General features: G+C 44.0%; 1 protein-coding gene across 5 annotated transcripts in view; it reads left to right on the forward strand.

Moving 5' to 3' along the window:
• znf423 (zinc finger protein 423) overlaps positions 1 to 26045 on the forward strand; it is a 392953-nt gene that overhangs the window by 55728 nt on the left and 311180 nt on the right. For all 5 annotated transcript variants that reach the window (XM_059992897.1, XM_059992895.1, XM_059992896.1 and 2 more), the window contains exon 2: positions 3536 to 3595. In XM_059992897.1, coding sequence (XP_059848880.1) covers positions 3536 to 3595 — 60 coding nt within the window. The remainder of the gene's footprint in view (positions 1 to 3535; positions 3596 to 26045) is intronic.

Raw genomic sequence — 26045 nt, forward strand, 5'->3', positions numbered from 1 at the left:
CAACTGAATAATTTAGAGATAATGTAAGAAAGAGATTTAAGGCCTACAGTTATATAAAAATTACTTTGGGGAAAAAAATTAAATCATCGGTATTTCCTGAATTAAATCCAGGTTACTGCTAGTAGCATCGACCTTGGGTGATATGTTCTTGCGCTTTTCTTTTACATGATGATAAAGAAAATAAACTATCAAAAATCATTATTGGAATTCTTCCAGTGAATATTCCAAAGCCTTTAGAGACATATATCATTATGACACAGAAACAGGCCCTTTGGCCCATGTAGTCCATGCTGAACTATTAATCTGCCTAGTCCCATTGGCTTGCACCGGGACCATATTCCGCCAAACCCCATCCATCCATATATGTATCCAAGTTTCTCTTAAATGGTGAAATCAAACCCACATTCACCACTTCCGCTGGCCACACTTCCACACTCTTGCCACACTCTGAAGAAGTTCTTCCCACATGTTCCTCTGAAACATTTCACTTTTCACCCTTAACCCATGACCTCAAGCTCTAGTCTCTTGTAACCTCAGTAGAAAAAGCCTGCTTGCATTTACCTTGTATTTACTACGGAATATACGGTGGATTCTGTCTGTATTATTTCTTGAAAAGATCTTAATTATCTTGATGGATGAGATGATCCAGTGCTAGCACTGATGCTGGAATTTACTCAGGTCCAGGTTGATGAATGGATCTTGTGCACAGTCCTCACAGGCTGTGGCTGACCTGTACTGCTCAAGTGAATTCTGTTTGGAGTCCAGCGGGGTAGCATGATTATCTGTGGTGTCCCAGCTGTCAGGTTGGGAAATCTGCCTCTTAGCTTGCACTAAATTAAACCAGGCACAGTCATGGCAGTCCCCTTTAAAATGTTGGTGGTTATGTTTTTATGATTTATGTAAGTTAGGTTTAGTGATCTTAATTTACCATGTGGATATAATTCACTCTTAGGATCTGAACATTGCTGACAAGGTAAGGCCAGTATTTATGGCCCATCCCAAGATGCTTGTCCCACAGTGCTGTTGGAGGCAGAATTCCAGGATTTACATCCAGAGTGATGAAGGACGGGTAAAATAGTTTCAAGTCAGGATGTATGTACTCTGATGGGGAAATTGCAGGCGATGGTAATACTAGAGTAGCCCAGAAGAGTAAATACTTTGAAATTTATAAGTTTGTAGTTGGGCCACATCGGCTATCAACTGATTTGTAAATATGATCCGATCAGTACTTATCAATAAGCTTCAAAGCCTGGGCCTTTGCATCTCAGTTTGCAACTGAATCCCTGACTTCCACATCAAGAGATCACGATCACTATGAATTGGTAATAACTCCTCGCTGACAGTCAACACAGATGCACCTCAAGGATGCATGCTTGGCCCACTTGTTCTACCCTAATTCGTTGATGAAATGGTTGTTGGCAGTATCTCAGATAGTGTCAAGGTGACGTTCAGGAGTGAGATGGATCAGCTGGTTGAGCAGAGTCACAACAATCTTACACTCATTGTCAATAAGGTTAATGAAATGATTGTGGCCTTCAGGAAGGGGAAGTTGGGGAGCATGCACCAGACCTCATTGAGGGGTCAGGGGTGGTAAAAGTGAGCAACTTAAAGTTACTGGGCATTCATGCCTCAGAGGAAGTATCGTGGGCCCAACAATTTGATCTAACCACAAAGAAGGTATGTCAGGATTCTCAATCATTTGGAGCTTGAGGAGATTTAATATATCATCAAACACTCGAGGAAATTTCTACAGATGAACAATGGAGAGCATTCTGACTGTTGCACCATTGCCTAGTATGCAATCTCCAGTGCACAGGAACAAGGGGGTTGTCGAGGGCATCTTCAAGAAGTGATACTTCAAAAAGGCAACACCCATCAGCAAGGACCCTCACTAGCCAGGTCATGTGCTTTTCTCATTAGTACCATCAGGGAGGAGGACCAGGAGACTGAAAACCTAGTGTGAGCAAATTATATTGAACTTTATGTTTTGCATGGTAATGCTACCCCAAAGTAACAAATTTCACAACATATGTCAGTAATAATTATAAATCTGACTCAGATTCAGATTAGCTATGCCAGAATGGTGGGAGTGGAGACTACACTAAAACCACACTAGAATAGTGACATGGGGCAGGTGGCATACAATTTCTTTGATTGTTCAAAGGGAGAAACTGCCATTTCTTTGTCTCCAGCTGTTGATTAAAATTTTAATGGCTCCTAGAAGGCTTTGTGAAATGTGAATGAATTTTATTTCCTGGTTTGTTAGAAAAGTTTAGATTCAGGATGCATCGGATTTCACATTTTGAAATATTTGCTACTTTTGTGTTTAATTGAGTCAGGTAAGGTCCATGCTTGTTTCTGAGCACTGATGTATTTTACATTTTTTTAAACTTGTGACTTATACGTAGAAAGCCTTTGAATTTAGTTATTTTCAATTTGCGGCATCATTCCTTTGCCTTCAAATCTATTATTTCCTGATTATGCAATCTTCAGGTTTCTGGAAGAAATAGGTAAAGCATCACTTTAGCTGATTAAAAACTTTAATAACATTGATGTACTAATAGGTATTCAAATATCTTATTCATACGAAGTAGTAAAATTCCACATGGAGCATTAAATCTTGTTCTTCTATCACCCTATAAACTGGAGTACCCTTGCCTTTTGTTCTTGAGAAGTTTCTCTATATTGATTTTTATTAATACATTCATATTTTTACCTTTTTATCTTTCATATTTGGACATTGTTTGTAATTTGGCTAGATAATAGCAAAGATTAATAGATTGGTCAGCAAGTATTAATGTGTCCCACACCCCTTCCCTGCCCCATTCATCATACAACTAGTTTTCACATTAATAACATTTTTCATGGCATTAGAAAATACTTTACCAGCAATGGAGGTCTTATGAATTATTGTTGCTTTTCTACTATATAAATTGTAGCTCACATTAAGATTACGAAAAAGGCTGAGAGGTTCAGATCACTTGTTTAAGTGATGTTGACTTGGACATCCTTTGTGGTGAATGAATTGGGTGAAATCCCCTGTTCTTCCCAAAAGTATCTTTGGATCTTTTATGTTCACCTGAGCGTGGAGATAGAGCTTCTTCATCCAGAAGATGGAATCTTCAGCAGGGCAGCACTATCTCACTATCAAAGCCTTGCATTTAAAATAAAGGTAATTTCAAAAGACCAATAACTCCAAAGTCTGCTTTGGAGGGTTTTGTGTTGATAGTTTATTTTCAAGGACAGCATTTTGATTAGGTATCCTACCTTCATGGTCTTATTTTTGAAATCTGCTGGCCAAAATTGTTTTTGGTCTTAGCTTGTTTGATACCTTCTGCAGTAAAACAAACTTTGTTCTTAGGATTTGACAGAAGTTGGCTTCCTTTCATGTGCAGGATGCTGTAAGATAGAAAGTTGCCTCTATTTCTGTAGAAGTGAACCATTATTATTTGTCTCAATTTAATGCCTCATCTGTTGGATCTTGCAGCAATCAGAGTGAATAATAATACAAATATCTTTCTCTTTTTTTTCCAAGTTGAAGAAAGCGAATCTTCTGAATTTGACTTAAATTGGGACTCAACAACTGTGCAAACAGGTAACATCACTTAATATAAAGTAAGATCATGTTTGAACAGTCTTAATAATGTACATTTTATAATTTAGATTAATATAAATGTTTTATTGAATCCTGTTGGATAATTTCTGGGATGTTGGACACCTACTATAAATGCAGCTTTGTTTTACTAATTTGACATTTAAACCACTATGTTAAATATTGATTGTATCTCTTTCTTAGCAGGGTTGGTATTTATTCTTTCGTTTTAAAAAGTAAGTTTATCTTGGCTTCAATGTTAGTAGAATTAAGTTTCTTCAATATAAATGAAATTCTTTAGCTTATTTCATTAACTTGATACTTTTGGAGGAGCCCAAGGAGCCATGCTGTCAACTAATCTGGTTGACAGCATGATAAAATAATTTGATCTCCTGAATGGTAATTAAGGAGTTGATGACTTGAAATTCAAAATTTTAAACCATTCTCAGGTCTTTTTCAGGAAAACCATTTTGTTAAAAAATTCCAATTTAATCTTTTAGAGTCAATAGTGAAACATTGACCTTGCAGTGACCATTAGTTGCTATACAACTGAATATAGTGATTTACTACGTACACTCATATGGTAGACCAAATAGTAGGAAAACAACCATTAATGTAATTTACTTCTCTTACTGAAAGAGTTTGATATGAGAGGGGATTAGAGTTAAAGATTGCACTGTCACGGTACTATGCTGACAGCTTGACATAGGTTGTGATCAAATGTTTCTGGTGTATTTAAGTTTGTGTCAAGCATTGTTGAAGGTGAACACGAGTTTGTATAAAAGGACTATGGCCATATTGTTGGAATCTTGTAAAATTATTGATCTTAAGTGAATGATGCATATTTAATTGATTGAAAACAAAAGTAAGACGTTTTAGCACTTTTTGGAAAAAAAAACCAGTCTGCTCATTTGATATTGGGCTACAGGAAACCCATGGCTGCTATTCAGGGAAGGAAGAATTGTGTGTCTGGGGAGTATTTTTATAAAAGAGAATTTAAACCATGTTCTTTGCATATTGCATTCTCCAGTTTCTTTGTTAGTTTGTTTTTCAGCAGCAAATAACGCCACGGAAAGTGTCTCTTTATGTTGCTGGGTAGTGAGAAGTTGAGACAGTATATTAAATATCTTTACTGGCATGTTGTGTTTCTAAATGACTGCTATATCAAATATAAATAAAAATAATGCTACTTTTTAAATGGAATATGTCTCAATAACACTGAGATGCAATACTGTTTAATTAAGTATTAATTTGTGTGCATCAAGACTTGCTCGTGAGTTATTCATTTGGTGTTACTGAAAATTATATTTATGGTAATTGAAATTGCTAACAATTTGACAGGGTTATTTTCACTTTTATGTTCTTTATTTCCACATGTAAATAATATTGCTTTTGTCTGCTACCATTAATGATTGCTGTTTGTGAGATGCTACTATAGAATTATACTTACCACTTTTAATTAACACCAACTACTTTGATAACAAGCTATAGGTAGCATAATTACAAGTCAATAGTCGTGCATCAGGTGCTGCATCCGGAAGTTATAGGCTGGTTAGCCTGACGTCGATGGTTGGGAAGAATTTGAGACTATTATCAAAGATGACATTTTGGAGTACTTGGAGGGACATGATAAAACAGTATAGAATTGCAATATAACAATTAATAGGGAAATCAGATAGGCCATGAGGTTGCTCTGGCAGACACAATGAAAGAAAGTGTTTCTATGGTTATATTAAGTGCAAAAGAGGACAAAATTGGTCCTCTTGAAGATCAACACAGCTATCTATGAATGGAGCTGAAAGATATGGGGGAAGATCTTAAATGAATTTTCTGCATCCATATTTATTCTGTAGATAGACACAGAGACTATAGGACTGAGACGAAGGAGTAGTGTGCTCATGGACCATATCCAGTTTACAGAAGAAGAGGCGCTGTCTTGAGATGCATTAGAGTCCAACAAGGCCCACACAGCTCCTTCGGACTGTGTAGGAGGCTAGTGCAGAAACTGCAGAGACTCCTGCAGAGATATTTATAATGTCCTTAGCCATGAATGAGATGCAGGAGACTGGAGGATAGCTAATGTTGATCAAGAAAGGCTTTAAGAATAAGCTGGGAAATGATAGGCCGGTGAGCCTGATGCCAATAATGGGAAAGTTACTGGAAGATATTCTAAGGATTGAACATGTAAGTATTTCTATAAATAGGGCCTGATTAGGGAAAGTCAGCTTGGCTTTGTGGTAGATCATATCTAATCAATCCTACAGTTTTTCCAGAGGTTTCCAGGAAGGTCAATGAAGGAATGTCAGTGGATGTATTCTACATGGACTTCAGCAAAGCCTTTGACTAAGTTTCGAATGGAAAGTTGGTCCAGAAGGTTAAGTCACTTGGTATGCAAGATGCAGAAACCAACTGGATTCAACAATAGCTTAGTGGCAGAAGCCAGTTGTCTCTCTGACTGGAGACCTGTGATTGGTGATTAATGCTAGTCTGTTGTTTGCTATCATCTACATTTATGATTTGGGTCATCGTCTGATCAGTAAGTTTGAGGATGAGACCAAGACTTGGGGGCATAGTGGACAGCGAGGAAAGCTATCAAAGCTTTGCAGTGTGATCTTGATCAGCTAGGAGAATGGGTCGAAAAGTGGCGGATGGAATTTAATGGCAGGCAAGTGTGAGATGTGAATCATAGGGCTCTGAGGCTCTGAGGTGTGTGATGGAACAAAGGAACCTAGGAATACAGATCCATAATTCCTTGAAAGTGGTGTCACAGGTAGATAGGTTTAGATAGAGAGATTTTGGTACTTTGGCCTTCATAAATCAGAGCATTCATTGGGATATTGTTTTGAAATTGTACAAGATGTTGTTGAGACTGAATTTGAAATATTGTGTGCAGTTCTGGTCACCTTCCTATAAGAAAGATAACAATAAGCTTAAAGGAGTGCAGAGAAATTTTACAAGGACTTTGTTGAGACTTGAGCACTTGAGTTATAGGAAATGGTTGAATTGGTTTGGTCTTTATTCCTTGGAGAATAAAGGGAAGATCTTGCAAGGTATACAAAATTATGAGTGGTATAGAATGCATGAAGGCTTCGTCTCCTCAGGTTGGTTGAGACTAGAACTAGAAGCCAGGTGAAAGGTGAAATATTTAAGCTTATTCTGAGGGAATATTCTGAAGCTTCTTCAGTCAGAGGATGGTGTGATTGTGGAATGAGCTGCCACAATTGCCAGTGCAAATGATAATGTAGATTCAATTATAACATTTAAAAGAAGTTTTGATAGGTACATGGATCTGAGGTGTTTGGAGGGATATTACTTGGGTGCAGATAGTTGAGACTAGGCAGAAGATCAGGTTGGCAGGGACTAGATGGCAGGGACTAGATGTTTCTGTGCTGTAGTACTCTGTGACTCTGTTCTGATCTGCAGAAGAGCTTAAGTAATCTTTTAGGGATAAGGAAAAGTTCTTTAGCAGATTGTTTTTGGGCTGTTGGAAATGTGTGTTGGTGTTTTTTACAGCAAGTAATTTGTATGGTTTCATAGAACTCAGAAAACTAAGGAAGCTGTAATACATGTCACTTAAGAACATTAATATCACTCATGACTTCATAATGGACTATGTGAATGATTTCTTAATTGCAACTTTTAACATTTTCTCTCTGTGTTCCTGTCACTTCTGAGTTCAACAATGAGCTTTAAAACATTTCTTTCCTTATCTGATGACAAATAAAAGTTATTTCTTTGAACTTAAAAGTTGTATATTTGAATCAAAGGTATTGCAAGGGTAATCAAAGGAATTCCAATGAGATCTCATGGGAAACTCGTGTGAAGAGCAAAAAATGAAATGTTTGTTTTGTACTTTATTTTGGTAGACTTTGCCTCAACTTTTCCTTACTCATTTATGGGATGTGGGTGTCATGTGCAAGGATTGCCTATTCCTAATCACACTTGAAGGGTGGTGAACTTCAGCATCTGCAGTCCTTGTAGTAAAGGTACCCTGGGATTTAGATCTGGCAATGATGGAATGGTAATATATTTCTTAATAAGGTGAAGGTGTTCTCATGCATCTGCAGCTGTTGGTTTTGGTGGAAGGGTTACCTAAAAATAGCAATAAGCCTGAAGATTGGACATATTTCCCAGTTTGCAGCTGATACAAAACTAAGTGATACAAAACTAAGTGTGATAGAAGTGGGGAGAATTCAGGGCATAAAGGGAGCAGTTGAAGTGAATAGGCAAGGATGCGATATGGAAGGTTATTCACTTTGGTCGGGAAAAAAAAACAAGAAACTGGACTTTAGTGTTTGAAACCTTGTACATGAGTCACCAAAAGTTAATATGCAGACATAGCAAGCAATTAGGGAGGCAAATGGCCTTTTATTGAAAAAAGATTTGATAACCAAGAATAGTTTTGCTCCAATTATACAAGGCCCTATAGAGACCTCCTGGAATTCTCTGTGTAGGGCTTTTCTCCCTATGTATTGAAGGATATGCATACATAGGGTGAGTTCAGTGCATGTTCGCCTAATTAATTACAGGAATGACATAAGGTGAGGTTAAATTGATGGGGGCTTTATGCTCTTGGGTTTAGAATAATAAGGGGCGATTTTATTGAAAGGTCCTGATAGGGTAGATCCTTTCCCAGGCTAGGTTATCTGGAACAGTCTTAAAATATGTTGTCAGCTACAAATTTCTTTATTAAAAATGTGGTGAATCTTTGGAGTTTTGCACCTGAGGGGAATGTGGGGGTTTGGTAAGTCATATATTTTAGACAGGTTGATTTTATAGAATCCAAGGAGATGGGGTTAGTGCAGGAAAGTGACACTGAGGTAATCGATCAACTGTGCTCTTTGTGACTGGTGGAAAAAAACATAAGAGTTAAATGACCTACTTCACTTCTGTTTATTTTTGATGGGTCTAGTTAAAAAAGTCTTTGTGCCTAGGCATTGGCTCTGTGCCTGACTGATTGCAGAAAATTCAGGAAGTAAAATTGAACTCAAGGAAAAGGCATAAGAACTGACTGACAGGAAATTAAAGATAACCCAAAAATTCCATAAGTCTGTCAACAGGAAAATGGAATTAAGAGGAGATGTGGAAACAATCAGAGACCAAATGAGAAATCCACTCAAAAGCACAGGGTGTGTCTGAGGTGTACAATGAGTATCATAGAACAGTCTTCACAGCATACCAGCAACTGCACTCTTGTTTTCCATTGCTTCTTGAATTCCAGGTATGGAAGAACCTGACAAAGTGACAAAGACTTCACCTCTCTCTGAGGTGTAACAGTGTGAAAACAGTTACTTTCACACTGTTGCACCTCACTCCTTCCCCCAGATGTGTGTTGAAGATTGCAACACGTCTAATCTTTCCACCAGTTCTGTGGAAGAATGAATCTTTTTCCACAGATGCTACTACAATGGCTAAGTTTTTCCAACATTTTCTATTTTTGTTTCAGATTCCAGCATCTTTGTCCCAGCATAAGTTTTCCAAAACTTCAGACAACTCAATATCTGTCAAATAAATCATCAATTTATAAAAGCAGCAGGATAAAGGAGTGAATGTCTGCTTGGAAGGTGTGGATGAAATCCAAAATGAATACTTGGCATCATTATTTGCCGAAGGAAAGGACATAGAGGACAGTGTGATCACTGTGAAGTGTGCTAATATGTTAGGACATCTTGAGATAAAGAAAGAGGTTACTCGGATCTCTTGAACATCTTTAAGGTAGATAAATCCTTTGTTGGGGGCTTGAGCAAGACCATTGTGCCTTTTAGCCAGAGGTGAGGTCTCAGAGGATTAGCAGATAACAAATGTTGTTCCATTGTTCAAGAAAGGAAATGAGGATGATCCTGGAAGCTGTAGACTGGTAAGTTTCACATCAGTGCGAGAAAAGCTACTGGAGAAGATTCTCAGGAATAGTATTTTTTTAAAACCATACTCTAATTAGGATCAGTCACATGGCATTGTGCCGGGCAAATACAAAAGAGAAAAATAATAATAAATAAGCAATAAATATCGAGAACATGGAAGAGTCCTTGAAAGTGAGGCTATAGATTGTGAGAACAGTTCAGTGATGGGGTAAGTGAAGTTGACCTCTCTGGTTTCAGAGCCTGATAGTTGAGGGGTAATAACTGTACCTCAATTTAGTGGTGTGGGTCCTGAGGCCCCTGTACTTTGTTCCTGATTGCAGTTGCAAGAAGAGAGCTTGGCCTTGGTGGTGGGAGTCCTTGATGATGGATGCTGCTTTCCTGCGTCAATGCTTCATGTATATCTGCTCAATGGTGGGAAGCGCTTTTGCCCTTGATGGACTGGGCCATATCCATTACTTTTTGTAGTATTTTCCATTCAAGGGCATTGGCGTTTTCATTCCAGGTTGTGATGCTGCCTACCAATATAATCTCCATCACATATCCATAGAAGTTTGTCAGTGTTTTAGATGTTCTGATGAATCTGCATAAATTTCTAAGCAAATAGAAGTGCTGGATCCTTTCTTTGTCAAAGCACTTGCGTGCTTGGCCTAGGACATGAACCTCTGAAATATTAACACTGAGGAATTTATAGTTGCTGACTCTCTCCTCCTCTGATGAGGACTGGCTCATGAAGTCTTGGTTTCTTCCTCCTGAATTCAATAATTTGCTCTTTGGTCTTGCTGACATTGAATGAGATGTTATTATTTTGGCATCAGCCAACCACATATTCAATCTCTTTCCTATATGCTGATTCGTCACCACCTTGATTTGGACCTGTGCTTAGTCTCACAGTCATAAATATGAAACGAGTAGAGCAGGGGTCTAAGCACACAGCCTTGTGGTGCACCTGTGCTGATGGTAATTGTGGAGGAGGTGCTGTTGCCAATCCAAACTGACTGAGGTCTGAAAGCGAGGAAAGAGAGGATCCAATTGCAAAGGAGGTATTGAGGCCAAGGTCTTGAAGCTTACTGATTAGTTTTGAGGGGATGGTAGTAGTGAATGCTGAGCTATAGTTGATAAAGAACATCCTGATGTGTGCACCTTTGCTGTCCAGATGTTCCAGGGTTGAGTGAAGAGTCAATGAAATAGCATCTGCTGTGAACCTGTTGTGCCAGTAGGCAAGTTGGAGTGGATCCAAATTGCTTCTTGGGCAGGAGTTAATATATTTCATCGCCACCCTTTCAAAGCACTTCATCAGATTGGATGCAAGTGCTACTGGACAATAGTCATTAAGGCAGGTTATGACGTTCTTCTTGGGCACTGGTATAAATGAAGCCTGCTTGAAGCAGGTGGGATCTGAGACTGCCAAAGTGAGAGGTTAAAGATATCAGTGAACACTACAGCCAATTGAACAGCACGGGTCTTTAGTACTTGGCCAGGTACCCCTTCTGGGCTGGATGCTTTCCTTGGGTTAACCCTCCAAAATGACACTCTCATATCAACCTCAGCGACTGAAATCACAAGGTCCTTGGGGGATGTGGGTCTTTGTGAAGGTGCCTCTATATTTTGACAGTCAAAACTAGCATAGAAGGCATTGATTTGATCCGGGAGTGAAGTCTTGTTGTCACCTATGTTGCAAGTTTTCATTTTGTGAGAGGTAATGGCATTCAAGGCCTTCCACGGCAGTCAAACATCCTTCAGTGATGTAAGTTTGATTCAGAATTGCCACTTCACTGATGAGATGGCTCTCTGGAGATTGTGCCTGGACCTTTTGAAGCCTATTTGGTCACCAGACCTGATTGCCACTGATCTGGCTCTCAGCAGATGACAGATCGCATGGTTCATCTAGGGCTTCTGGTTGAGGCAGACCGAAAGATCTAGTGGGGACACACTGGCTTGAACAACTATTATGAAACCTGTGACAACTGTAGAGTATTCATTTAGATCCTTTGAGTCGTTGAACATGGCCCATTCTACTGACTTGAAACAATCCTGTAGCAGCTCCTCTGCCTCCCACAGCCACCTCTTTGTTGTCCTTATCTCTGGAGTCTTGCATTGCATTAGGTCCAATAATCAGGAAATTATGCGCAGATTTTTAAAACTCTAGTTGGTCTGCATCTGGAGTATTGCATTAAATTCTGATCACCCCATTATTGAAAGGATGTTGAGGCTCTGGAGGCAGTGATCAAGAGTTTACCAGGATGTTGCCTGGATCAGAGAGTATGTGCTAGGAGGAGAGATCAACCAAAGTAGGCTTGTTTTCTTTGGAACAGCGGAGGCTGAGAGGAGACATGATTGAATTTTATAAGATTGAGAGGCACAGAAAGAGTAGATAGCTGGTATCTCTTTTACTTGGTTAAAGTATCTAATGTTAGAGGCCGTGCTTTTAAGGTGAGAAGGATGTAGGCTGGAAGGGAATTTGTGTGCGGCAGATGTTTTACGCACAGAGAGGAGAGTGCCTTGGCTGCACTATCAAGGATGATGGTAGAGGCAAGTGTGATGGTGGTGTTGAAGAAACTCTCAGAGAGACAAATGAATGTGCAGAGAACAGAGGGATTTGAACTTTGTGTGGGTAGAAGTGACTTGTTTAATTAGTTCAGCACAGTGTTGTGGGTTGAAGGGCCTGTTCCTGTGCTGTTTCATTTTACATTCTAACCTTGGTGGTGGAGAAAGGTCCTAAAACTATGATCAGAACAGAATTAACAATCAGTTCATAATGTATGGACTTTTCTTTATAAAAGCCAGTTAAAAGTACATTATATCTAGCCAATTTATTACAGCCAGTCCCCGGGTTACAAATGAGTTCCGCTCCTGAGTCCGTCTTTAAGTTGGACTTGTACGTAAGTCAGAACAGGTATATCCGGTATTATTTAGCGTCAGTTAGTCAAACATTTGTCTTGGTATATATTTTACCTTTCTATGCATATAAAACACTTAAGAAACATATGTATTTCAATAATTAAACCACTGTGTTGCTTAGTAATAACTGCAGCTTTCGTCGGGGCAGGGCCTTTCACATGCTCCATTATTCTCACTTTCATCCTTTAAACTTGTTCCGATCATTGACCGACTGTAGCCTAACACTTTTCCAATGACCGATGGCATTTCACCTCTTTCCAATCGCTTTATTATTTCCACTTTATTTTCAATTGCGATCGTTGAAACAGAATACTAGATTTTATGTTCTATCGCTGAGCAGCAGTGAACCATCTGATTCGCCTATCAGAGTTCTCTTTAGGAAATAGTTGACTTGATCAGCATTTCTGATCTGGTTATTGTTCACGATCGCACTTAATAAAAAAAATACAGCAGCAGTCATGGGTGGTGGGTCACTCCAGGTCCTAAGGTCCACCTGCACTGAGACAGGTTAAATGGGACAAGTGGGAGGGGTGCTGACTGGAAAAGGGGGATCAGGGTCTTGCTAAGAAATATTTAAGCCAAATACAAAGTTACACACTCAATACAGTGTTAATGGCAATGACTTAAAATGGCGGACGGCATTCTCCTCCCTCTGTTCATAAGTCCAAGTTGTCCGTAAGTCGGACGTTGATAGCTCGGAGACTCTGTAGAGTTGAGATATGCCATATAAATAGACTTCTGAACGGTATCTGATGTGTTTTATATAATAGGTTTCAATAGGTACATTTAATGTCAGAGAAATGTATATAATATACACCCTGAAACTCTTTTTCTTCACAAACATCCACAAAAACAGAGTGCGTCAAAGAATGAATGACAGTTAAATGTTAGAACCCCAAAGCATCCCCTGATCCCCCCCTCCCTCCCACGCATAAGCAGCAGCAAAACAACGATTCCCCCCCCCCCCCACCAAGTACTGTAGTGTGCAGCAAAGCATCAATCCAGGCTTGCTGTACCCCAAAGACTACTAGTTCTCCCAGTGATTCGACATATCACAGGCTGTCTCTCTCTCCCAATAAGGAAAAAAGAGGCATCCCGTTTCACAGCGAGAGGGGAGACATAACAAAGCGATTTGCCAATTTATGGTGTTCAAAGTCTGTTGTGTTGCTTTTTTCAAGCTCTGTGCCCAAAGAACTCAGGTCTCTGGCACACAGCCAGCAACCAGCTCGCTGCTTTCAATCTTCCATCTCCCACGATGCACCAGGTGGCAGCACCAACCTCGAGTCTGCCTGTTTCCAGAGCCACGGAAATCCAGCACACTGAAGGTGTACTAGTCTTCTAGGCTGCGTCCTTGATGTATCAAAATGTGGCCAGTCATGAGGCCCTGAAAGGGGGTCCCGCTCCTGCAAAGAACCGAAGTCAGCATGCAACTTCAGGTCAGGGTCTTCAAAAGAGCCGTGCAAAGGGAAAAAAATAATAAAAAAGAAATAGAACTGTTTCTGAAGGTGCAAGCAAAGGAGTCATCATTAGGCGCCATTGTCCTCCTAAGCTCTGCCCTTTGTGTCATCAAGATTCAAACCCATTGAATACTTGTGGAGCTGCTAGCATGTTAGAAATATTGGTGAAGAAATAGGAAGCAACATTAATGGGAAAGGTTTTTGGAACTGGATCGAAGTGTGTATTGGTGATCTCCACTAAAGGTGTTAGTTTTGGGATCATAGCTTTTCTTGATATACTTTAATTATTTTGATTTGTGTTCAGGGAGCAATTTCCAAATTTGCAGACAACATAGAACTTCAAGAAAGAGTGAATGATGAAAGATTTCAGTGTGATGTAGATAGTCTGGTGAATGGGTGGTAAAGAGGCAGTTGAAACTTAATATTGAGAAATGGGGGGGGGGGGTGGTGGTTAGCACAATAGTGTACTGGTTAGTATAACGCCATTACTACGCCAGCAATCTGATTTCAATTCCGTCACTGTCTATGGGGAGTTTGTATATTCTCTCTGTGGTTCTCTGGATGTCCTTCAGGTGCTCTGTTTTTTTTCTCAGATTCCAAACCCATATGGGTTAGTAAGTTAATTAATTGGTCACATGGATGTAATTGGACATGTAGGTTTGTTGGACTGTTACCATGCTGTTTTTCTAAATAATTGAAATAAATAATTGCAAACCATTGGATATTGGTAGAAAGACGAAGACAACATAAATCGTCAAGTCAACTTTTATTGTCATTTCGACCATAACTGCTGGTACAGTGCATAGTAAAAATGAGACAACGTTTTTCAGGACCATGGTGTTACATGACACAGTACAAAAAACTAGACTGAGCTACGTAATAAAAAAAAAACAACACAGAGAAAGCTACACTGGACTGCATAAAATGCACAAAAACAGTGCAGGCATTACAATAAATAATAAACAGGACAGTAGGGCAAGGTGTCAGTCCAGGCTTCGGCTATTGAGGAGTCTGATAGCTTGGGGGAAGAAACTGTTATATAGTCTGGTCGTGAGAGCCCGAATGCTTCGGAGCCTTTTCCCAGACGGCAGGAGGGAGAAGAGATTGTCTGAGGGGTGCATGGGGTCCTTCATAATGCTGTTTCCTTTGCGGATGTAGCATGTAGTGTAAATGTCCGTGATGGTGGGAAGAGAGACCCCGATGATCTTCTCAGCTGACCTCACTATCCGCTGCAGGGTCTTGCGATCCGAGATGGTGCAATTTCCGAACTAGGCAGTGATGCAGCTGCTCAGGGTGCTCTCAATACAACCCCTGTAGAAAGTGATTAGGATGGGGGGGTGGGAGATGGACTTTCCTCAGCCTTCGCAACAAGTAGAGACACTGCTGGGCTTTCTTTGCTATGGAGCTGGTGTTGGGGGACCAGGTGAAATTCTCCATCAGGTGAACACCAATAAATTTGGTGCTCTTTACAATCTCTCCCTAGGAGCCATCGATGTTCGGCAGGGAGTGGTCGCTCCATGCCCTCTTGAAGTCAACAACCATCTCTTCTGTTCACATTCAGAGACAGGTTCCATTAGCCGCTGCACCTCCTCTCTGTAAACTGACTTGTTGTTCTTGCTGATGAGACCCACCACGGTCGTGTCATTGGCGGACTTGATGATATGGTTTGAGCTGTGTGTTGCAGCACAGTCATGGGTCAGCAGAGTGAACAGCAGTGGACTGAGCACGCAGCCCTGGGGAGCCCCCGTGCTCAGTGTGATGGTGTTGGAGATGCTGCTCCCGATCTGGACTGATTGAGGTCTCCCAGTCCGGAAGTCGAGGATCCAGTTGCAGAGGGAGCTGTTCAGGCCCAGTAGGCTCAGCTTTCCAATCAGTTTCTTAGGGATGATTGTGTTGAATGCTGAACTGAAGTCTATGAACAGCATCCGAATGTATGTGTCTTTTTTGTCCAGGTGGGTTAAGGCCAGGTGAAAGATGGTGGCAATGGCATCATCTGTTGAGCGGTTGCGATGGTACGCAGACTGCAGGGGGTCCAGTGAGGAGGGCAGCAGGGTCTTGATATGCCTCATGGTGAGCTTCTCGAAACACTTCATGATGATGGATGTAAGTGCAACGGGACGGTAGTCATTTAGGCAGGACACTGAAGACTTCTTCGGCACGGGGACGATGGTGGCGGCCTTGAAGCACGTTGGAACGGTGGCGCTGCTCAGGGAGATGTTGAAGGTGTCAGTGAGAACATCTGCTAGCTGGTCTGCACATCCTCTGAGCACTCTATCAGGGACGTTGTCTGGTCCAGCAGCCTTCTGTGGGTTGACCCTGCACAGGGTTCTTCTCACGTCGGCCACGGAGAGACACAGCTCCTGGTCATTCGTAGGAGGGGTGGACTTCCTTGCCGCCACGTCATTTTCTGTCTCAAACTGGGCTTTGGAGTTATTCAGTGCATTTGGGAGGGAGGCATCACCTGCACAGTCAGGTGATGTTGTCTTGTAATTGGTGATGTCCTGGATGCCCTTCCACATACGCCGTGTGTCTCCGCTGCCCTGGAAGTAACTGTGGATTAGCTGGGCATGTGCACGCTTTGCCCCTCTGATGGCTCGGGACAGTTTGGCCCTTGCTGTTGTTAAAGCTGCCTTGTCGCCTGCTCTGAAGGCGGAGTCATGGGACCTCAGCAGCGCACGCACCTCTGCGGTCATCCATGGCTTCTGGTTGGCACGTATAGTGATGGTCTTGGACAGAGTAACATCATCAATGCACTTACTGATGTAGCTGGCCACTGATGCTGTGTACTCCTCTAAGTTGGTAGAGTCGTCATCGGTTGCAGCCTCCCTGAACATGTGCCAGTCAGTGTGCTCAACGCAGTCTTGAAGAGCAGAGATGGCTCTTGCTGGCCAGGTTTTCACCTGCTTCTGAACTGGTCTGGAGCACCTGACGAGCGATCTGTAAGCTGGGATTAGCATAACAGAGATGTGGTCTGAGTATCCGAGGTGGGGGCGGGGCTCTCGGTATGCATCGGGGATGTTTGTGTAAACCGGGTCCAATGCATTCTCCCCCCTCGTTGCAAAGCCCACATTCTGATGGAATTTGGGGAGCACTGACTTAAGGTTCGTGTGGTTAAAATCACCGGCGACACAAATGGGAGACACAATAATTAAAGAGGTACAAGGACATAATGATCTTGGATTGTATGACCATATTCCATTAATAGTAGGACAGGTGGAGAAGGTAGTTTAAAAAAGCTGGGGCTTTATAAATAGTGGCAGATTAATAGTGAATACAATCTTCCAATGGTGGAAGAACCTTTATAAAATGTATTCTTTTCCATCTGGAAGGTTGTACTCGATACTAGTTTCTGTACTTCATGAAAGATATAAGGGTTTAAGAAGTGTACAAAAGACCTGAAGTACCCAGAGGGAGCTCATGTGGTTAGAGTGAGAACATGCATACTCTACACAGACAGCACCGTGGTCAAGAATACAAATTTATATGTAAATGTAGATAATTAGAAAGTGATAAGTGGATAAATTTCTTCATGCTGTGAGTGATAAGTTGCTGTAAAGCACTGCTGGAGTAGTAATGCATGGAAATTCTATTGTAATGATCAAAAGAGCAGTTCAGTTATCTGGGAGGGAAATATTTGCAGTGCTGTGGGGCAAAGGACTCGCTGGACTGCTCTTGCTTTGAGCGGTATAGACTTGAATGACTTGTTAGCGTCCTTCCACACTGTAACTATTCTTTGAGGTTGTTAGCTGTATTGCTCTTTCTAGATGGACCTGCAGCTGTGTTACCCAAGTGCTACCTGGGCTTTTAAAGTTGCTTTGATTGGAATCGAGCTGCTTGAGTGACAAAGTTGGAGACAAGTGCTGTTCCTCAGAAGTGAAATCTCATTTGACCCTTCCTCCACCACATTTTTTTTCCTCCAGGAAAATGGAAAGGCCCTTGGACTTTGGGATTAGCCCAGACCTGTCTTCTGACCTGTTTACTTCAGTATTTGTGTGCCTGGGCAAATATTGTTTTGATTATTAGTGTCTATTAGATAAAATCTGCAATGATGAGGCCATTAGATGATAAGGATAGACGGTTGAACATTTTTGCTAGAATTGGTTATTGCCTGCCACTATGGTAGTATGAAATTTGTGCCTAAATTTTGGCTAGTTCTTCCTGCATACTGGAATGAACTATAGAGTCATACAGCACTGCAGCGCAGAAACAAGCCCTTGGCCAATCTAGCCGGTGCTGAACTGTTATCCTGCCTTGTCCCGTCGACCTGCACGTGGACTAAAATCCTCCCACCTATATGCTTAACCAAACCTCTCTTAAATGTTCCCATCAAGCCTACATCCACCATTTCTGCTGGGGCAGATTTTTCCACACTCACACCACTCTTTGAATGAAGAAAATCCACCTCTGGTTCCCTTGAATATTTCACCACTCAGCCATAACCTATAATGTCTACTTCTAGTCTCGCTCAACCTCGGTGGAAAAAACCTGCTTGCATGTACTCGATCTATTACCCCTTATAATTTTGCTTACCTCTATCAAATGTCCCCTCATTCTCCTACACTCCAGGGAGAAAAATCCTAACCTATTCAACCTGTCCCTCTAACCCAGGTCCTCAAGTTTCAGTAATATCCTTGTCAATTTTCTCTGTACTCTTTCAATCTTATTTATATCTTTTCTGTAGGTAGGTAACCAGAACTGCACAGAATACTCCAAATTTGGCTTTACCAAAGTTTTATGCAATGTCAACATGACCTCCCAACTCCTCTTCTCAATATTCTGATTTATGAAGGCCCAGTGCCAAAAGCTCTCTTTATGACCCTATCTGCCTATGATGTCACTTTCAAGGAATTGTGGATCTGTATTCCCAAATTCCTCAGTGCCCTACCATTCACTGTGTGGGCCCCATCCTGGTTTGCCTTCCCGAATGCAACAACCTCACACTTGTCTGCATTAAATTTCATCTGCCATTTTTCAGCTTTAATAGTCTTCCTCATTACTCACTTGTTGTTATCTGCAAATTTGCTGGATGATAAGTTTACCATATTATCATCCAGATTGTTGATGTAGATGACAAACAACAACATTCCCAGCATCGATTCCTGTGGCACACTGCATCTCAGGTCTCCATTTGGGGTGGGGGGTAATCGTCTTCTACCATTATCTGGCTCCTCCTGCTAATCCAATGTTGAAACCAAATTGCTACTACATCCTAACACCAGATGACGGAACCTTCTTGATCAGCACCCCATGTAGGACTTTGTCAAAGACATGTAGACAACACACACTGCCTTTCCTTCCTCAGCCTTTTTGGTAACCTCCTTAAAACACTATAAGATTGGTTAAATATGATGAACAAAGCCATGTTGATTATCCTTAATCAGGTTCTATCGATCTAAGTACTTGCATATCTTGTCCCTTAGAATACCTTCCATTAATTTATCTGCTGCTGACATTCACCATCACATGACCAGTGAATATTCTCATTGGCGTATGCTGAGGAGAATATCTTGATGGCTCAGGAGAAAAAGGAAGCAGGTATTTTGGAGGACATTTATATTACCATGGACTAAGTATTTGCAGCCTTAAGGTGGATAAATTTCTGGGGCCTGATTGAGTGCATTCTTGGACTGTGAGGGAGGTCAGAGGGGAAATTGTAGAGGACTTTTTGGAGATAATTGCTTCTTTATCAGCCGCTGAAACAGTGGTGAAGTTCCCAAAGACTAGAAGGTGGCCAATGTTGTTTTGTTGTTTAAAAAGATAGCAAGAACAAGCTTATGGACTACAAACAGTCAGCCTGACAACAGTAATGAAGTTACTGATGGACATGATCTACCAGCATTTAGATAGACAGTCTGATCAGGAGGAGTCAGTGTGACTTTGACAAATATTTTGGGTTTTGAAGAGGTATCCAAAAGGTAGATGAGGATAAGATACAAGATTTTGTTAATTTGGATTTTACCAACGCCTTTGACAAGGTCCCGCATTGTAATCTGGTCTGGAAGGTTAGGTTCATGGAATCCAGCGACAGCTAGTCAGGCGGGTTCAAAATTGGTTTGTGTGATGGTTGAAAATTGTTTCTTGGAATGGAGATCAGTGACTTGTGGAGTGCTGAAGGGGTTGGTGTTGTGACGTGTATGTGTGACAGAGAGAGAGATTTGGATGTAATTGCACAAGGCTTGATTCCTAAATTTCTGGATAACATGAAATTAGTGGGGTTATAAAGGAGTCTTGATGAGTTGGGGAAGCAGGCAGAGGAATGGCAAATAGATTTCAATACAGATAAGTGTGAGGTGATGCATTTTGGAAAGTCAACCAATGCAGGATTTGTAGCATAAATGGCCAAACACTAAGGAGTGTAATTGAACAGAGGGACATAGAAGTATAGTTTCATAGTCCATTGAAAGTGGCATCACAGATAGACAGGGTGGTAAGAAGGTGTTCATCAGTCAGAGCATTGAGTATAGGAGTTGGGACTTTGTTACAGTTGCATAGTGAGACTGCATCTGGTGTACCATGGATAGTTTTGGACACCCTATTATAGGAAAGGTATGGTTAAATGGAAGATTTATGAAGATGTGACCAGGATTAGAAGGCCTGATGAAAAGGGAGAGGTTGGCCAGGTTAGGTTTTTTTATTCCATGAAAGGTAAGAAAATGAGCAGCGATCTATAGAAATGTTTAAACTAGTGACAGGCAATAGATTAAGTGGATGAGAGCAATCTTTTCCTCATGGTAGAGACGTCCAGAACTAGGGGGCATAGATTTAGTGTGAGAGGAGAAGGATTTAAAAGGGACCTGAGAGGCAACACTTTCATGCAGAAAGAAGTGAGCACATGAAACAAGCTGCTGGAAGAAGTGACTGAGGCAGCTACGATAGCATTTTGTGAAGAAGCCCTTGGACAGCTACATGGAGAGGTGTGGCTTGGAAGGATATGGACTAAACGCAGGAAATTGGAACCAGCTGTGTGGGGACTATGGTCAGCATGAACTTACTGGGTTGAAGGGTCTGTATCCACACGGTCCAGTTCTATGGCTCAGAAGAAGATATGCCTTTATTCATTTTTTTAGATTAATGACTATTTTGCAGCTATTTCTATGGAATTGGGCATTCTCTTCATTATTGCTGAAAGACAATCTTGGAATCTGCAAAGGAAGTAAAGTTTTGGATACAGTAAAAGTGAAATTATATTTAGCTGGGTTTGCAAAGAGAAGAATTCTTTTTACTACCTTCCATCCAATTCCTCAATTATGTTGAAGTAATTGGAACTGATCTTTATAATAGCCATTTTAAAGGCAATCAGTATGATACTGTCTATTTATTGTCCTGACCCTTATCCAGTTTCATTCTCAGTTTTTTGCTTGCATATTTTATAATGCTTACAACAGTACTCAACCCACTTTAGGAGAATTTTTTGCAGCCTCTTTCAACTTTCATGACAGCACTTGGTCTTTCTGCTATACTTAAAATACTGTTACATTATACCAAAATGGCCTTCAGCCTCGGTTTTTACTGACCTATTTGAATATTCAGTGGCTTATTTGGTAAATCTTCAGTGTGAAGTAGGCATGAACTGAAACGTGAATGTCAGCTACAAAGGCACACATATCGCTCTTTGTACAAACATGGTTTACCTACCATTAAGGCTGGACCACACACAGCAGTAGTCTGGTGACAAGAAATAAGGTCTTGTTTGAAACTACGTTATCTGGAACCTTGCAAAACTTGAGAGTGGAGCCACACCTGCTCACAATTGAAATCTCCACACTCACTTGTTTGCCAAGTGTAGGAATGTTGAGGAATATTGAGTTGAAGAATAATGACAGCTTATACACATCACTAGAATAGCACCAATGTCCAGAGAGGAATATAAACAGCAAGTGCAGGATGCCAGACGTTCCCTGCATAAAATGACTGAAATTATTTTGGAGCTTCTCAGGAGAGCACAAGAAATTAGCACTGTTGCTGCAGCCACTGGAAGGAGTTGCGGTGAGTGACACTTGTAGATCTTGATAGTGACGTTGGTTTGGGCTTCAGGGCATTAGAGCAACTTCCTGTAGAGCAGTGAATTGGGCCACCTGCAAGGTCTTAAACTGCGCTTCTACCCAAGTCAATTGTTCAAGAGCTGGCACGATGAATTGAGAGGACACAGTAAAACCTGAGCCTGTGGCGACCCATTTCCTGGCACATCCGAACCGACTCACTATTAGATAGCCTACGGGGGTTTGCGAGCACAGAGCTTTGGAGCCTCTGCGCCATGGGGGGCAGGTTGAGGGAGGCTGAAGATTTCGAATAAAGTTTTTCCTTCGACTGCAGTTACCGACTCCGTGTCGTAATTTTAGCGCTGCGTGTAGCACACCGCTACAATTGGTGACCCCGAGGGTCCAAACGATTTTTGGACCAGAAATGACCGACGCCGCCTCTGTTCATGCGGTTTCGTTGAAACTGCTGGGTTTCTGGACACAGCGCCCGAACCTATGGTTCCAGCAAGCCGAAGCCCAATTCCACGTTCGCCAGATCACCTCAGAAGACACCCGCTACTACTATGTGGTGAGCTCCCTCGACCAGGACACAGCGGCCCAGGTCGTGGAGTTCGTAGTCGCCCCCGGCAGACGGCAAGTACACGGAATTCAAAGCCCTGCTCCTCAGGACTTTCGGACTCTCACGGCGCAAGCGGGCTGCCCGTTTACTGCACCTGGATGGCTTGGGCGACAGACCTCCTTCGGCTTTAATGAATGAGATATTGTCTCTGGCCGACAGACACACACCCTGCCTCATGTTTGAGTAGGCATTCCTGGAGCAGCTGCCCGAGGACATACGCCTGCTGCTGTCCGACGCGGAAGGTGGCTGCCCGGGCGGACTTGCTGTGGAACGCCAAAAAGGTGAGCGGGGCGTCCGTCGCACAGATCACCCAGCCACGCTCCCAGCAGCAAACCAGTCCAGGCCTGGCCGCAGAGCCCGCCAACCCCCGGCCCAATGAACTCTGGTGCTTCTACCACCAGCGGTGGGGCACAGAAGCCCGCCGTTGTCGCCCGCCCTGCAAGTTCCCGGGAAACGCCAGGGCCAGCCGCCGCTGATGGCTACGGCGGCTGGCCATCGGGATAGCCTCCTGTATGTGTGGGATAGAAGGTCGGGACGCCGGTTTTTGGTCGATACTGGGGCTGAGATCAGCGTTTTACCTCCGACGAGTTACGACACCCGCAGCAGGGCACCGGGTCCCCCCCGAGGGCCGTGAATGGCAACACAGTAAGGACCTATGGCACCCGTCAGGTGCAGCTACAGTTCGGCTCCAGCCAGTTCACGTGGGACTTCACACTGGCCGCCGTAGCCCAACCGCTTCTGGGTGCGGATTTTTTGCGGGCTCACAGCCTACTGGTCGACCTGCCCAGGAAGAGACTGGTACACGCCGAGACCTTTCAGACGTTCTCCCTGGGTGCAGCCCAGTTGCCAGCCCCTCACCTCGGCTCCATCACGCTGTCCGGCAACGACTTCACCAGGGTCCTGGCGGATTTCCCATCGGTTCTGGCACCGCAGTTCACAGCGGCTATGCCCAGGCACGGCGTACAGCACCACATCCCGACCCAGGGACCACCCCTCCACGCCCACGCTCGGCAGCTTCCCCCGGACAAGCTCCGACTGGCGAAGGAGGAGTTCCAGAGGATGGAGGAATTGGGGATCAAATGGCAGTCTGACAGCCCATGGGCCTCCCCCCTGCACATGGTGCCCAAAGTGACAGGGGGCTGGAGACCATGCGGCGACTACCGCAGGCTGAACGAGGCTACCACACCGGACCACTACCCTGTGCCGCACATTCAGGACTTTGCAGCAAACCTGCACGGCGCACGGATCTTCTCCAAGGTAGACCTCGTCCGAGGGTACCATCAAATCCCGATGCATCCTGACGACGTCCCCAAAACAGCTCTCATCACCCCGTTTGGCCTTTTCGAGTTCCTCCGCATGCCGTTCGGCCTGAAGAATGCCGCACAGACGTTCCAGCGGTTAATGGACGCGGTGGGACGGGGCCTGGACTTCGCGTTCATCTATTTGGATGACATCCTCATAGCCAGCAGCAGACATCAGGAGCATCTGTCCCACCTCCGTCAACTCTGCGCCCGACTGAGTGAGTACGGTCTTACAATCAACCCCGCCAAATGCCAGTTCGGACTCGATACCATTGACTTCCTGGGCCACAAGATTACTAAAGACGGGGCAACCCCTCTGCCTGCTAAGGTAGATGCGGTCTGCCTCTTTCCCCGACCCACCACGATCAAAGGCCTTCAGGAATTCGTAGGTATGGTCAATTTCTACCGCCGCTTCCTCCCTTCAGCTGCCCGGATCATGCGCCCCCTGTTCGCCCTGATATCGGGTCCGAGCAAGGACATTACCTGGGACGAGGAGTCCGCCACCGCTTTCGTTCAAACGAAGGAAGCTTTGGCGAATGCCGCAATGCTAGTACATCCCAGAATGGACGCCCCTACAGCCCTCACAGTGGACGCATCAAACACGGCAGTCGGTGGGGTGCTGGAGCAACTCATCGCAGGTCGCTGGCAACCCCTGGCGTTTTTCAGCAAACACCTGCGACCACCCGAGCTCAAATACAGTGCTTTCGACCGGGAACTGTTGGCGCTCTACCTGGCAATCCGGCATTTCAGGTACTTCCTAAAGGTTGGCCCTTCACCGCGTTCACGGACCACAAACCGCTTACCTTTGCGTTTACGAAAGCGTCCGACCCCTGGTCGTCCCGCCAGCAACGCCACCTGTCCTACATCTCTGAATACACGACGGATGTCCGGCACGTCTCGGGTAAGGACAATGTCGTGGCGGATGCGCTCTCTCGCCCTACCGTTCATGCCCTTTCCCAAGGGGTAGACTTTGAGGCACTGGCAGAGGCGCAGCAGGCGGATGAGGAGATTCCGAGTTACAGAACCGCAGTCTCCAGTTTGCAGCTCCAGGACCTCCCCGTGGGCCCGGGAGAGAGGACCCTACTCTGTGACGTCGCCACCGGCCAGCCCCAACCGGACAACTGTCTGGATGGTTTCCAGCAGGTTCGTTTGGCACGGACTCCGCAAACAGGTCAGTGAATGGGCCAAAACGTGCATGCACTGCCAGACGGCCAAGATGCAGCGGCACACCAAAGCCCCACCGCAGCAGTTCCATCCCGCCCACCGGTGTTTCGACCACATTCATGTGGATATTGTGGGCCCCCTGCCAGTGTCGCGAGGAGCACGGCACCTCCTGACTATCGTGGACCGGTTCACAAGATGGCCAGAGGCGGTCCCACTCACCGACACCACCTCCGAATCTTGCGCACGAGCCCTGATCGCCACCTGGATATCTCGCTTTGGTGTACCAGCCCACATTACCTCCGACAGAGGCGCCTAGTTCACCTCCAGCCTGTGGTCAGCTATGGCCAGCCTTTTGGGGACTCAGCTGCACCACACCACTGCCTACCACCCTCAGTCGAACGGGCTAGTGGAGCGTTTCCACCGTCACCTGAAGTCGGCCCTCATGGCCCGCCTGCGAGGAGCCAACTGGGCGGACAAGCTTCCCTGGGTCCTACTCGGCATCCGCACAGCGCCCAAGGACGACCTGCACGCCTCGTTGGCCGAGTTGGTATACGGTGCGCCCCTGGTCGTCCCCGGGGAGTTCCTACCAGCCCCAAGGGGGCAAGAGGAAGATTCCGCAGCAGTCCTGGGCAGACTACGCAAGAAGCTCGGTAACCTGGCCCCCATACCCACTTCACAGCACGGGCGGCACCCGAACTGCGTACCCAAAGACCTACAGAACTGTAAGTTTGTGTTTGTACGAAGGGGCGGGCATCGGCCACCACTGCAGCGGCCATACGAGGGGCCGTTTATGGTGCTCCGGAACAACGGGTCCACGTTCGTGCTGGACGTTGGGGGGGAAAGAGGAGGTTTTCACAGTGGACCGCCTCAAACCGGCCCATGTGGACCTGGCGCAACCGGCCGAGTTTCCGGCACCTTGGCGCAGAGGCCGACCTCCCAAGCAGGTTCTGGCCCAGACTGTGGACATTGGGGGGTGTATGGCCGGTTCTGGAGGGGGGTTATGTGGCGACCCATTTCCTGGCACATCCGAACCGACTCACAATTAGATAGCCTACGGGGGTTTGCGAGCACAGAGCTTTGGAGCCTCTGTGCCATGGGGGGCAGGTTGAGGGAGGCTTAAAAGTGAGGCTGAAGATTTCGAATAAAGTTTTTCCTTCGACTGCAGTTACCGACT

The sequence above is a fragment of the Hypanus sabinus genome, chromosome 17 (genome assembly GCF_030144855.1).
Source record: "Hypanus sabinus isolate sHypSab1 chromosome 17, sHypSab1.hap1, whole genome shotgun sequence".
In the NCBI taxonomy this organism is placed as follows: Eukaryota; Metazoa; Chordata; class Chondrichthyes; order Myliobatiformes; family Dasyatidae; genus Hypanus; species Hypanus sabinus.